We start from the raw sequence: 15290 nt of genomic DNA on the forward strand, positions 1-15290 counted from the left end.
GAAGTTTACAGACACCGTGGATGGCCTGTGCAACTTAAAAGTGGAGTGGTTAAGCAGTTAAGGCTTCATAGAAGGGTCCTTTAGACAAGCTTGTAAATTTTCGTCCTTTTCCGTCACATGGTGCTATTTCATCAATGTCCTGCCATTCATCGACTTCTGCCAGTGACTCCTCTCAACCAGTTCTCTGTAGATTAAGGTACTGATTTCCATTCCGTTTTAATGATTGTAGCACATTTATGAAGACACAAGAAGAGCATTGAACTCACTTTTTGAGCCCATATGTTTATATATTGCATCATTCCAGCAAGTGACTTGCATTGAATGCTTCACCGCAGTAGTTTCAAGACATTTGAGGACTTTTAATTAAGCGATAATTACATGTGGAACAGACTCTTTTAAAATTGTCCTCCGCAAAACTGGAAAAAGTGTTTGGGCTCAGTGTAACATCAGCTAAGGTGCACACATTCCAACATATTGTGTTTGTTAATGAGAGACGTTCTCTTAAAACACTGTTTGATGAACGAAATGTTCAATGTGTCTAAAAGTAGTATTTGATGTGGGTTTTTTTGGTTAGTTTTTTTTTTATTATTTAATTTGTTTACTTTTTGAAACAGGATCAGTGTGAGTGAGTGAGTGAAAACAGTTAATTGATCCTGGCATGCGACATTTTTTAATTAATAATTATTTTTGTATTAATAAATATTTTGTATTTAATTTTAATTGGGATTTGTTACTATTTCTGTCTGTGGTTAGTGTCCTGTCTGGGAAATTGAAGTAGGCCGCCCCTGAGCTCATGACTAGATAGGCAGCGTAAAGGCAGCAACAGTTAAAAAGCATCACAATTCTCTCACAATCATACACACACACACACACACACACACACACACATACCCACATACTGTACACCCCACACTCGTACTTGCATACATACAAACACCTACACTTACACGCACTCATACTCGCACACATCCACATTTTTAGTAAGCGGGCGTTGTGTGCCTGGGTGAGCATTCTTGACGCGCACAAGGCCCCGCTTACAACAGTGTAAGTTTATACACCACTACAATGGATTTTAAATGTACAATAAAGACTTTTGCATTGCTTACAGCCCTCACTCTGTAATGCCATCTAATATAATGAACATGAAATGTGCAGAAGGTTTTTGTAGTGGGGAAATCTTTTCCCTGTTCACTTAACATTCTAGCTGTACCTGCACTTTAGGTCAAATTTATTTATAGAATAAGGTAGAAATAATGTATATTTAAAGACTAATAACTGACCATCACAGAGATGGTCAATTTATAATTATATAGTAATAAAAAAAAGAGGGAGACACTTGCAGTCAGTCTGCAGTACATTTATTTATAAAATGTATTAAATTGTACATTGAATGTACGTACAATATAATAATAAATAGTGAAAACGTCATGTAATGTATTTGTACAATACTTGCTCATGTATGTATTAACTTAAGTGTGTTTGAGGTTTAGATTATTTGAGGAAACTTGTCATTATCCCATAAGGAGACTGTGGGAAAGTACAAAAAATGGCCAGTGCTACAGAGCAGCAAATTAATAATTAAATCAGTCACGAAAAACAACTGCAATTGCATGGGTCAAAATGTTTTATTCCTTACTTACTATTATTCTGTTTTTTTTTTTACTACATTAAAATAACACCAGTGAAGCTCACCACTCCAACAAAGAGACTCACACACTCAGAGACAGTACTGGCAAAACAGAATGATATAATAAAATAATAAACTTCACTATGAAAAATGCTTCTTGCAGATCCAGGGTTGTTTAATATAGCATTTCTTGTCATTCCAGATGGTCACATTTGGAGCACTAAAAATTACAGCACAGTCTTCATCACCTACATCATTCGGTTCCCCTTCAGCCCAGAACCTGAAACCCAGAGAATCAGAATCAGACAGTCATTTTTCAGTTTCGTTTAATTCCACACATTTAACTGAATCCTCTCAGCGCGTGTTTATTGAGATGTTTACTGGGACACGACATAAATATGAATATAATGACAGTTTTATGTTATTAAACATACTGTACCTTAAAAATAGTCATAGAAGAAAAAAATCTTAGTTTCTCACGCAGTAGTCAGTGGTGTACCGTCCACCCATTTCCACTCTTTCTCTGTATCCATGTCACTTAGACCAATCCAACCCTCAAAAGTGCCCAGCTGTTTACCGATGAACTCCTGTAAATAACAACACAATGAAGAAGGCTTTAGTCTCTCTCTCTCTCTCTCTCTCTCTCTCTCTCTCTCTCTCTCTCTTTGAGAACATGCACTGAGTTTGAGGAGAATGTTGGAGATCTGTTTTCTGTTCTGCCAAGTTTTTGTAAGACTATCAGCTTATTTTGGAAGTGTAGCAGGTGTTACTAGATACTAGTGGTCGCATGTGCCCTTATTCATTAAAGACAAAGTGATCATGAATCAACTGGCCTGCTTCAGGATGTTGGTGAACCCTTTGAAAGCTATCCTGCTTGGAAGTAAGCGCTCCAATATGAGACAATATCACAGGTGGAGTTTGAGAACATCTACTCTGCCTTCTGAGTGAACAAAGAGGTGATGGTGTTTCTCACAAGGATAAACCTTGTGAGTGCAAAGACTGGAATATATGTGAGAGGATCAATGGTCCAAGTTACCCCTCTGTCTACCCCGGGTCACGAGAGGAAATATTATACATGCCACCATTTATAAAGGAGCTGGCCTGCTTTGGGAAGTTTGTCAGCACTATGAGGGCTATCCCGCTCGGGTGTAAGAACTTTAACACCTCACCGACCTCCAGAGCAGTGACACACCCAAGTCACAGTCTAGGAAGGTATTCTGGAAGTGTTCCAGAGTGTTCTGGAAGGTAGGTGCAGAACAGTCAGACGCCACAGGAACAAATCTCACCCAGCGTTAACATTACTGTACACAGTGAGATTGACAGTGACCCTGCCCCTACCACTGTCCCTGCCCCTGACATCGGCACCAAAGATGGTACAGCAGCCACGAATCTGCACCCCCACCCACCGACACCTAAAGAAACCAAGGAGAAAAAAGGAGACATCCATCACAGAACCGATCACTAAACGAAAAACCCGCAGTCAAACTCTGAGCGCAGCAACACAGGATAGTGAAGGAGCAGGGTGCAGTACAGCGCGCGTGCACACACACACACACACACACACACACAAAGACATTAAAGTACAAATTAACGTTTTTCTACAGCTGTCCAAAATAAACGTGGTAAAAACGTCTCAGGTTACTTGATTACCCTGTTCCCTGAAATAGAAGGAACAAGATGCTGCGTAAAAACGTTATTGAGAACGCTCTTTGTTTGACCAGTTGTTGAAACATGTGCGTCAAACACACCAAAGTTTTGGCTTATATAACCTCGGTCAGGTGACGTCATTTGATAAGGTGAACCTGGAGGTTATAAATAGGCATGAACCGGGAACATCCTCAGGTCAATTTTGTCTGAAAGGACATCCAGTCATGCCTACAGTGTGGCATTGGAGCGCAGCAGCTCGGTTTTGCTTTTTCAGGGAACAGGGTTAGAGTCAAGTACCCCGAGACGTTCCCTTTCCAAAGCTACACTTGATGCTGCATGAAACGCTATTGGGAACGAGAATACCAACGCTGCCGCACTGAAAGTGTCTGGACGCCCAGGGTTGTGTAGCGTGTGCGCACAATAATCAAAGAGGTCTAGACCTAACTCTGGTATGCTGACTCGAGGACCAGTGAGCCCGCAGTAACATGGACATCCAAACTATAAAATCTAACATGTGTGCGGAGAGGACCAACCTGCCGCATCACACACATGCTGCAAGGGGACACCTCTTGCCAAAGCCAATGACGATGCAAGCCCCCTAGTGGAATGGGCCCTAACTCCTAGAGGTGAAGTGTGACCACGCGCCTCGTAGGCTAGGGCAACGGCATCCCTCACCCAATGTGACATTGTTTGTCTAGTGGCAGCCCCCCCCCGGTTGCGGCCCCCATAGCATATAAAAAGCTGTTCCGACCACGTACTAGACACAGTAAATGAAGTATTTCCTGCACCAGAGCAGTAAATGGCAGGGGACAGAAGGCTTCGAGAACAACTGAGTGCATGGTCGAGAATGGAACTTTTGGAAGATAATTTGGGATAATTCTGTGTAGAATAGCTTTGACCAGCCCAGGGGCAAAGTCTAGGCAGCATGGCGAGACTGACAGAGCCTGCAAATCCCCAATTCTCTTTAGAGAAGTAATGGCCATTAGAAAAACCATCTTAATGGTCAGCAACCTACAGTAGCAGGCACTGACTCTAGTGGTTCGAAAGGGGTATCAAACAATTCAATTCAATTTAATTTTATTTATATAGCGCTTTTAACAATGGTCATTGTCTCAAAGCAGCTTCACAAAAAATTAAAGAATTTTTTTTTTTTTTTAGAAAAGAAAAGAAAAGAAAATATTTGGAAGTGTGTATGTATGAGAAAATGTGTCTAGATAATAATTGGTTGAATGAATGATGAATAAAATGTCTCTGATGAGCAAGCCAAGGGTGACGGCGATGGTGGCAAGGAAAATCTCCCTGAGATGGCAATAGGAAGAAACTTTGAGAGGAACCAGACTCAACAGATAACCCATCTTCATCTGGGTGATAACAGATAGAAATAATATCATGTGTGTTGTGCAGGTGAAAGTTCAATATAACAGAAGTTGTGTAGATTAACATGAAGTCCAGTTCAGCACAGGGAGTCAGTTGGTGCAGAGGGCAGATGGGGTCTGGATCACTGGAAGCACAGGGGAGGGATGTGTAGCTCCAGCCATCATAAAGCAGAATCCAGCTGGAGCTGGTCCTTCTCTGGATGCCTTAGAAACCTCGCAGGGTTGGCCTTTGTCTACTAAAGTTGGCACAATCTCCAGATGCCTCGGGATGGGTAGAAAAATACAGAAAGGATGAAGAGAATTAGCGTAGTTGCCATTCAGGATAGGTGTACTGGAGTATGAGGTTATGGGATGAGTTACGCGTTTGCCAGATTAAAGAGATGCGTCTTGAGTCTACTTTTGAATTGGGAAACCGTGTCTGCTCCCCAAACACTGTCTGGAAGGCTATTCCAAAGTTTTGGAGCCAAATATGAAAATGCCCTGCCCCCTTTTGTAGATTTTAAAATTCTGGGAATTACCAGAAGTCCAGAGTTTTGTGATCTTAAGGAACGTGGTGGATTATAGCGTATCAGAAGACTGGTTAGGTATGTGGGAGCTAAACCATTTAAAGCCTTGTATGTTAGTAGTACTATTTTGTAATTAATTCTAAATTGAACAGGTAGCCAGTGCAGATATAATAATATAGGTGTTATATGATCATATTTTCTGGATCTAGTGAGAACCCTGGCGGCTGCATTTTGGACTAACTGTAGCTTGTTTATTGAGGATGCAGGACAACCACCTAGTAATGCATTACAATAGTCCAGTCTGGAGGTCATAAATGCATGAACTAGCTTTTCTGCATCAGATACGGATAGAATACTCTTAAGTTTGGCAATATTTCTAAGATGGAAAAAGGCTGTTTTTGTGATATTGGAAATATGATTTTTAAAAGACAAGTTACTGTCTAATATTACGCCCAGGTCTTTTACTGTTGAGCTGGTAGTAACAGCACATCCTTCTAAACGCAGGCTAAATTGTGAAAGCTGTTGTGTGCTGGTTTTTGGGCCGATGAGCAATATCTCTGTCCTATCTGAATTTAGTAAAAGAAAGTTATTGGTCATCCAATCTTTTATGTCCTGGACACACTCGGTTAATCTAGACAACTTGGGTATTTCATCTGGTTTTGTTGAGATGTATAATTGGGTATCATCAGCATAACAATGGAAACTAATCCCATGCCTTCTAGTGATGTTTCCCAAGAGAAGCATGTATATTGAGAACAGCAGAGGTCCTAAAACTGACCCTTGTGGGACCCCATATTTCACTGGCATTACATCAGACGGTACTCCATTTAGATCTACAAAATGGTATCGATCAGACAGGTATCATCTAAACCATTTTAATGCCTGCCCCTAAATACCTATATGATTTTGTAGGCGATCTATGAGAATATTATGATCTATGGTGTCGAATGCAGCACTAAGATCAAGCAAGACCAGTATTGAGATGCAGCCTTGGTCTGAAGCTAAAAACAAGTCGTTCGCAATCTTAACTAGTGCAGTTTCTGTACTATGATGGGCCTGAAACCTGACTGAAATTCTTTTAGGATGTTTTTTCCTGCAAAAATGTGCATATTTGAGCTGATACTACTTTTTCTAATATTTTTGATATGAACTGAAGGTTTGAAATTGGTCTGTAATTTGTTATTTCATTCACGTCCAAATTAGATTTTTTAAGAAGCGGCTTAATAACTGCCAGCTTCAAAGGTTTAGGGACGTGACCTAGATATAATGAAGAATTAATAATGTTAAGAAGTGGCTCTCCAACTGTAAGCATCCCTTCTTTGAAAAATCTATTTGGTATTGGGTCTAACAGGCACGTTGTTGATTTAGCTGAGGTGATAAGTTTATACAGCTCTTCCTGTCCTATACCTGTAAAGCACTGAAAATCTAAATGTGAAGCTCTAGGCTGAACTAGATCATGAGATGCTATTAGAGGTTGAACTTCCGTTATTTTCTTCCTTATGCTATTGATTTTTTCATTAAAGAAGTCCATAAAATCTTCACTACTAAAATGTTGTGGAGTACTCTCTACAGGCATCTTAGGTTTTGTTAGGCGGGCTACTGTACTAAATAAGAACTTGGGATTGTTTTGGTTTCTTGCTATCAGTTGGCTAAGATGCTCGGTCCTAGCCTGTCCCGAGCCTGTCTATAGCTCCACATACTGTCTTTAAATGCAATTCGAAAAACTTCTAATTTAGTTTTTCTCCATTTTCGCTCGAGGTTACGGGTTACTCTCTTTAGGGCGCTATGACTATTGTACCAAGGAGCAAGTGTTTTATCTCTGACTTTTTTTAATCTGATGGGAGCAACAGTGTCTAATGTACTGGTAAAAATAGTACCCATGCTGGTAGTAGCTTTATCTAGATCGTCTGCATTTAGGGGTCTAATAAGAATTTGGGACAGATCCGGCAGATTACTCGTGAATCTGTCTTTAGTAGTTGGATTCATATTTCTAACAAATCGATAACGTGGGGAGACACAGCTAATCTGTTCTACCGGTAGAGTATATATATCAGGAGGTGATGATCTGTTATATCATTACTTGAGGTAAAATCTCTATATTAGAGACATCTATACCATGAGATATAATTAAATCTAGTGTATGATTACAGCGGTGAGTTGATCCATTTATATTTTGTTTAACCCCAAAGGAATTTAGTAAGTCCATAAATGCGAGGGCTAAAGTGTCGTTAGCATCATCTACACACCCTAAGTCCCATGAAGGGACTGTCACTCTAGTGGGCAGCCTCAACTGTCTAGCTCCACGAATAAAGTGGGCAACTAAAGGGTGCTTTTCCACAGAAATAGTGCAGATATATTGCAGAAATATTGCCCCCTGTCCCTGAGGATCACTCCTGATCGGAATCGCCCATGGTAGGCCGTCAAGGAGAGATATTCGATTTGAGAAACACACTCTGGTCGGCCAACGGGGCGCTATCAATATGAGGCAAAAACGCTGTTGGCGGACCTTTGCTAAGACTCCGGGGAGCAGAGCTATTGAAGGAAATGTGTAAAGACGCAGTCTGGGCCATGTGTGGGCCATAGCATCCAGACCCAGAGGAGGTGGGGGAAATCAGTGACTAGTAAAGAGGTGGCATTGTGCCACCTCTGCTACATAAAATCTCTCTCAGATTTGACTGACTGACCACATCGGGGTGGAGTTTCATTTTCCATGTAAGACCCAACCCATGAGGGAAGCGTCTGTCGTTAGCATCTTGCGACAACCACGGACCTAAAGTGGGACCCAAAGTCAGAAACCTGGGTCTGATCCACATAGAAAGGGTATGAAGCCCCTGGCGCGTAACCCTTATTTGCCTCAGGGGATTGGCCCTTGGATAAAATCCCCTGGCTCTCAGTCATAACTGAAAGGGTCTCATGTGCAGAAAGCCCAAGGGTATCACCTTTGATGCAGCTACCATGACACCTAGGATTTTCTCAAAGTAACGAACAGTCACTTTCTGGTCTAGCTTGATCTTCTTTAGGGTACTTAGAATGGATTCGATACATGCAGGCGACAGCTGTGCCTGGATTATGATCGAATCCCATACAAAACCAAAATACATTGTCCTCTGAGCAGAAGAGAGAATGCTTTTTAGCATTGAGTCTTAACCCTAGAGATTTGAGATAAGCTAGGACAACATCCCGATGACGAAGCGCTAGCTCCTGAGACTGAGCTGAAATCAGCCAGTCGTCTATGTAATTTAAAATACGGAAGCCCTGGAGTCGTAGAGGAGCTGCATCCATTTTGTATATGTTCCGGGTGACAGGGCTAGACCAAATAAAAGGACCCGATACTGGTAAGCTTCGCCCCTGAAAGTGAATTTCAGGAACTTCCTGTGTTGTGGCAATATTTCTATATGAAAAAATGCATCTTTCAGGTTGATTATCAAAAACCAATCTTCTGGTTGGATTTAAGAGACAATCATCTTGACTGTCAACCCCATTAAACTTGTATTTTCTGAGATAGCGGTTCAACCCACAAAGATCTAGAATTGGACTCAGACTATAATAGCCTGACTGTCTGTCTCTCAGGGGAACATGTTCAATGGCCCCTTTTCCAGCAAAGTCTGCAATTTGTGTCATCAGATGTGCTCATTTCGGTTTCACGGAAGTGGAGACTACGCCGTTGAAATGCGGAGGGCGATGTGCAAACTTAATTTCTTTAGCCTCTCTCTACAGTCCTTTAAACCAAAGGATATATACCTGGCAGTAGCTTCCACACTGCCAGTTTTTCTAAAAGGGGCACAAGTTTTGACACTTCAGCTAGATAGGGGGATGTTAGATGTTCAGCGTCCTGAAATGTGGCAGGAGGTGACCGAACACATTTCATGTTCCAACATTTTGCTGGAGACCACTGCTCCCCGAAACACCAGTGATGGTGGAGATTGGACAGCAGCCTCCTGAGGGTGCCAGGAAGGAGTTCTTATTCTCTGTTGGAATTTTACGCACCCCTCCCCAGGGGGAGACACTAGCGAAGAGATGTTAGTTTGCACGGATTGGTGGGGAGAGTGGGCTTTTTCAAAGATGATGAGCTCCCAGGAGAGAGAAAGCCCGCAAGCGTCTCTTCAATCTGGAACATCATCATAAAGCCCCGTGCCCTTGCACCAACGATAGTCAAATAAATTGACGTTGATGGCATAAAGACACAGAACAAATAAGGATTACTCCATGAATGAGTCACCTCGTCATGAAGGTCACCAAAGAATGGGGAGAGACCGTCGCTAAGGTCGTCTAGTTTTAAGCGTTTTTTTTTATTTTTATCGATCATCATTAGCGAGAAGTCTCTCACATGGATGCAAACATCTCCTTTCTAACCCCACCGTTGTAAGTAATATTTTCTTTTACTTTTGCTTTCTGCTTCTATTCTTTTTAAAATTAGATTTTGCACACATGCACACACAATGCAGTCCTTGAAGACAAAAAGACCTGAGGATGTTTTCCGGTTCATGCCTATTTATAACCTCCAGGTGCACCTAATCAAACGACGTCACCTGACCGAGGTTATATAAGCCAAAACTTTGCCGTGTTTGACACACATGCTTCAATAACTGGGCGATTAAAGCATTCTCAATAGCAATTTCACGCAGCATCGAGTGTAGCTTTTAAAAAGGAACGCTACTGTTCTAACAAAAGACATGAAAACGTTAAGTTTAACATCGTTTTTTAAATGAAGTCTATTAAAATCTCTCTTTTTCTCTCTCTCACCTGTTCCTCTCTGCTGTTTATAATCACCAGATCTGTTCCTCTGTCCCTGCAGTCCTGTCTGCTCTCAGTCCAGCTCTTGCTCTCATTAGATATGAAATAAAGACTGGAGTTGAAGCTGAAACACCTGTGTTTGTCTGTGAAGATAAATTGAAAAAGTTACCAGTGTAAAGATGGATTGTTGATTTCCTTCAAGGACATTTAATTGTTGGTTAGAAAATGTAATGCCATATCTATCTACTTACACAAATCACAAAATTTCCTCAGACATCCATCTGTCTCCCTCTGTAACTGGTCTCTCTCTATAGTCAGGTTTTTGTTACTTGTCAATAACTGGTCTCTCTCTATAGTCAGGTTGTTGTAATTGGTCTGTAGCTGGTTGTTTTCAGTAGTCATGATGTTGTATTTGATCCACAGCACTGTGCTAGCAGTCAACAGGAGAACACACAGCAGCACCACACACACTGCAGTCACTCTGAAACACCTGCTCCATGCAGTGTCTCCTCCTAGAGATAAATGAAGACAAATACACATTTTTGTCTCTCCTTATATACATCTACTGTAGCATTACGTCTCAACAGCCTCATTAATATCAAAGACCTTCAGCAGTGAACTGGAGAACATCTTAGTTCCTATCCTCCCAGCAGTGTGAAACTCTTCCCTGTTCTGCATAAGGCATAATCAGTAAAGTTTTCTGCTACAAATGAGGACGAGGTTAGGTCTTACGGAAAAGGAGTAATTTTGTTAATGATTATGGGGAAGGAAATGGTTAAAAGAAGGGAGGAGGAGAAAAAGGGAAATATCTATATTTTAATGGGTTCAAATTAAAATTAAAATTTTATTTGTCACATGCACAGTCATACAGTTCATTGTACTGTACATTTTGTCTCTGCTCATATAGCATTCACAGTTTAGTCTCAACAGCCTCATTAATAACACTGTGCTTCAGCAGTGAGCTGGAGAACATCTCCATTTCATCAAGTCATCGCTGTGAAACTCCTCTCTTTAGATTAAATGCATGCAGTGATGGGTGGGGCTTTGGGCAGGTTTTAAATAAAATTAGTTACCCAAAAAACAAGTCAACAACAACCAGCTTCTATTAGACTTCTAATTTGATATTTAACAGATCTACTTTGTCAACATTTGTACCTTTAAATTACATTTGTTGGTTTATTAGCACAGATCTGGCCATTAAAACCTTCCTCTTGTGTTAGGGTCAGCACCGAAAAAACAAACAAACAAACAAACAAACAAACAAACTGTAATAAATTATAGGGTCAGTTTTGACCCAGTTATAATTTATGGGTATAAAACAATAGTTGGGGTCAAAACAAAAATCAAAAACACATTTCAAGGCGCTTCTCTCTTACCCAAAACCAAAAGTGGCAACATCTGTTGGAGCTCAGTACCTCCTGACTAACATGGCAGGGCAGTTGCTACAAATGTCATCAAAATGACCGCTGGAATCACAAGGTTTGCTGTGACGAGAGTAAGTGACATCAAGAGATGTTTTGATCTGTTCATGCCATTGTCACTAAAGAAAGTCATGATTGCTATGACAAACCTTGAAGAAAAAAGGATTATGGCGACATGTGGAATGACATTGATGAGAAATACCTGGATCCTTATATTGGTGTTTTTCTTCTTGCTGGTGTTTACAAATCCAACAGGCAGAAATATTTTCCGGGCAACAATGTCACTTGTCATTTCGAATGATATCAAGAGTCCTTAGATTTGTCAACAGAGAAACTAGAGAATAATCTGACAAGCTTGCTCCCATCAGGGATGTCTGGTTAAGGTTGGTGCAGCTCCTTCAACTGATGTTCATCCCAGGGCCAGGGGTAACAGTAGATGAACATTTTGTACCTTTCCTTGGAAAATGCCCTTTCCGACTGTACATGCCTAGTAAGCCAGGGAAATACGGCATAAAAATTTGGGCAGCCTGTGATGCAAAAACCAACTATCCCTGGAATCTGCAAATTTACACAGGCAAACATGCAAGTGGCATTTCTGAGAAAAATCAAGGAAATTGTGTGGTCATTGATATAATTACTGGACTGCGGGGTCACAATATCACATGTGACAATTTCTTTACCAGCTATGATCTTGGACAAGAACTTCTCTGGTGGTAACTTTCCATGGTGGGCACAATAAAAAAATAAATAAACATGAGCTGCCTGCCAAAATTTTGCAGGTGAGGGACAGGGCTCCACTTTTTTTCAAAATTTGCATTACAAATTTACAGATTACAGATTTATGCTGTACAAACCACCATGGTTGTTTCATATTGTTTCACGGTTGTTAAAAAAAAAAAAAGAAAAAAACACTGGAGTATGATATTTATGTCCACTTTTCACAAAGACATGTTCTTGCACACAAAGATGTTTTTTGGAACTAGTGCCTCATTTCTATTGGTTTAATTTGCTTGATTGTTCGTTGTTTGTTTCATCTTGCAAATCCACATTTTGAGATTTACTTGTTTAGCTTTCCATTTATATTACATTTATTTTTAAAAATACTTTTTTGCCTTTTTTTAAAACAAACATATGTTACACCATAGATGTTACTATAGTTTTATATATATATATATATATATATATATATATATATATATACAGTGGTGTGAAAAACTACTTGCCCCTTCCTGATTTCTTATTCTTTTGCATGTTTGTCACACGAAATGTTTCTGATCATCAAACACATTTAACTATTAGTCAAAGATAACACAAGTAAACACAAAATTCAGTTTTTAAATGATGGTTTTTATTATTTAGGGAGAAAAAAATCCAAACCTACATGGCCCTGTGTGAAAAAGTAATTGCTCCCTAAACCTAACTGGTTGGGCCACCCTTAGCAGCAATAACTGCAATCAAGCGTTTGCGATAACTTGCAACAAGTCTTTTACAGGAATTTTGGCCCACTCATCTTTGCAGAATTGTTGTAATTCAGCTTTATTTGAGGGTTTTCTAGCATGAACCGCCTTTTTAAGGTCATACCACAACATCTCAATAGGATTCAGGTCAGGACTTCGACTAGGCCACTCCAAAGTCTTCATTTTGTTTTTCTTCAGCCATTCAGAGGTGGATTTGCTGGTGTGTTTTGGGTCATTGTCCTGCTGCAGCACCCAAGATCGCTTCAGCTTGAGTTGATGAACAGATGGCCGGACATTCTCCTTCAGGATTTTTTGGTAGACAGTAGAATTCATGGTTCCATCCATCACAGCAAGCCTTCCAGGTCCTGAAGCAGCAAAACAACCCCAGACCATCACACTACCACCACCATATTTTACTGTTGGTAAGATGTTCTTTTTCTGAAATGCTGTGTTACTTTTACGCCAGATGTAACGGGACACGCACCTTCCAAAAAGTTTAACTTTTGTCTCGTTGGTCCACAAGGTATTTTCCCAAAAGTCTTGGCAATCATTGAGATGTTTTTTAGCAAAATTGAGACGAGCCTTAATGTTCTTTTTGCTTAAAAGTGGTTTGCGCCTTGGAAATCTGCCATGCAGGCCGTTTTTGCCCAGTCTCTTTCTTATGGTGGGGTCGTGAACACTGACCTTAATTGAGGCAAGTGAGGCCTGCAGTTCTTTAGATGTTGTCCTGGGGTCTTTTGTGGCCTCTCGGATGAGTTGTCTCTGCACTCTTGGGGTCATTTTGGTCGGCCGGCCACTCCTGGGAAGGTTCACCACTGTTCCATGTTTTTGCCATTTGTGGATAATGGCTCTCACTGTGGTTTGCTGGAGTCCCAAAGCTTTAGAAAGGGCTTTATAACCTTTACCAGACTGATAGATCTCAATTACTTTTGTGCTCATTTGTTCCTATATATAATATATATATATAAACCAATTTATTTAAGAGATGTGTTTTAATACTTCTCAGTGATAGTCAGGTTACATAACCTTTTATTTATTTAATTCATTTAATATTTTTTTAAAATTGAAAACGAGAGGTATGCTGTTATGAGGTCACAGCAAAAATATTAAAAACATTCTTTTAATCAACAAGGAAGAGTAAAAAAGTAACCAAGAGGTGAGGAAAAAAATTGGATGATAAATAATTGTTTTGAGGGTAATATGGCTGATTAAAGACACGGGTCAAAACCGACCTGTTAACATAAGAGATAGTAACAGAAAGCTAACATAAGAGGAAGGTTAATCATTTACGATGTGGGTTGGGGTCCATAGGGTCCTAAAAGGTTGAACTGATCTTGAAATCTGCAGTTCTTCAGAAATGACTCCAAAAGACATTCCTGACTTGTGTAAATCAATCATCCTCTTTCTCAGGTCTGCACTGAGCTTCTTGAACCTTCGTAGTGTGTGTTAGTCATCATCACTAACAGGAAGTTGGGAGACCTTGAATTTGGCAAATTAAAAAACATATCTAGACTTTAAGGAGCACAGAATAAATAATTTACATCAGTGTAGGTATATTTTTGACCCTGTGATGATTTTAGAAAACTTCAAATAAATGACTTCTTGTGTTCCAATGTCCTGAAGTCTTCCTCTATTAAAGATTTATGCTGTACCAAAATACTGACCCAAAAAGTAATAATAAAAAAAAAAACTGCAAGGTATGTCACATGCTACATGTTGAAACACTTTGGGCCCTTTAACCCAAAAGCTTAGGATGTAGTTACCTGTGCGTTGTGCATCTAGACGTCTCTTTGCATCAACATCTTTCGTCTTTGTTTCAGGGTCGTGACCTCTAACAGCATCTACACTCTCATAGATAGCCACCATCACATCCACTCGCTCAGAAGAACCCTGAAACATCTTGAATCTATAAAATCCTCACTAAAACATGCAATTACTGCACCTCTGTGTGAAGTGAACTAAACATGCTGCTGTCAGTAGAGGAAGTCAGAGGAAGCAACACATCAGAGGAGGAGCATCAGGAGCTGGTTGTGGTCAAAGTGTGAAAAAACTTCAGCTGCTGTTCTCACGCATATTGTGCAGCAGTTTAATAAATGGCAGTGTCACTTTGTTGTTATAATGATGTATGCATTGCACTTATAACATTACAGTATTACATAAGACTATTACACTTTTCACCAGCTGCTTTTATTATTAATTAATATATTTATAGCAGTTTAAATTATGTCATATAAATTCACTGACAAGCTCTTGCAGAAGATATGGAAGTATTTGTAGATTTACTTTTTGTGCAAATGTGAGGTTACAAGTCAAGTTCTGCTGGTCTGAGATCAGGGTTAACCACCGCCCTCTAAGACAAAAGTGAAAAAAACAACCCACAACCACATAGACCACACAGGACGCACACACACACACACACACACACACACGCTTACACACTAACACGCCTGCATACGGTCACACACAGGATGTGCTGCACACACTAACAAACACAGAGAGTCATGTCTTTAGAACAGTTGAGT

The 15290-nt window shown here is 40.2% G+C and overlaps 1 protein-coding gene across 1 annotated transcript; it reads right to left on the bottom strand.

The window, feature by feature from the left end:
* Nucleotides 1–1454: 1454 nt before the first annotated feature.
* LOC128508782 (CD209 antigen-like protein E) lies at nt 1455–14728 on the bottom strand. The gene is made up of 5 exons (XM_053480261.1): nt 14532–14728; nt 10142–10402; nt 9900–10033; nt 2108–2214; nt 1455–1907 (listed from the first exon to the last, which is right to left on the bottom strand). The coding sequence occupies exons 1-5, from the start codon at nt 14665–14667 to the stop codon at nt 1769–1771; spliced, it is 777 nt and encodes a 258-aa protein (XP_053336236.1). The 5' UTR covers nt 14668–14728; the 3' UTR covers nt 1455–1768.
* Nucleotides 14729–15290: the final 562 nt, after the last annotated feature.

The sequence above is a fragment of the Clarias gariepinus genome, chromosome 20, assembly GCF_024256425.1.
Source record: "Clarias gariepinus isolate MV-2021 ecotype Netherlands chromosome 20, CGAR_prim_01v2, whole genome shotgun sequence".
Lineage (NCBI taxonomy): Eukaryota > Metazoa > Chordata > Actinopteri > Siluriformes > Clariidae > Clarias > Clarias gariepinus.

Excerpts from the sequence above, each read along its gene's own strand:
- LOC128508782 (XM_053480261.1), bottom strand. The coding sequence starts at position 14,667 with ATGTTTCAGGGTTCTTCTGAGCGAGTGGATGTGATGGTGGCTATCTAT. Across the intron at positions 10,403-14,531 it reads TCTAGATGCACAACGCACAG|GAGGAGACACTGCATGGAGC; the intron begins GTAACTACATCC and ends ATTTATCTCTAG. Across the intron at positions 10,034-10,141 it reads GAGGAAATTTTGTGATTTGT|ACAAACACAGGTGTTTCAGC; the intron begins GTAAGTAGATAG and ends TTATCTTCACAG.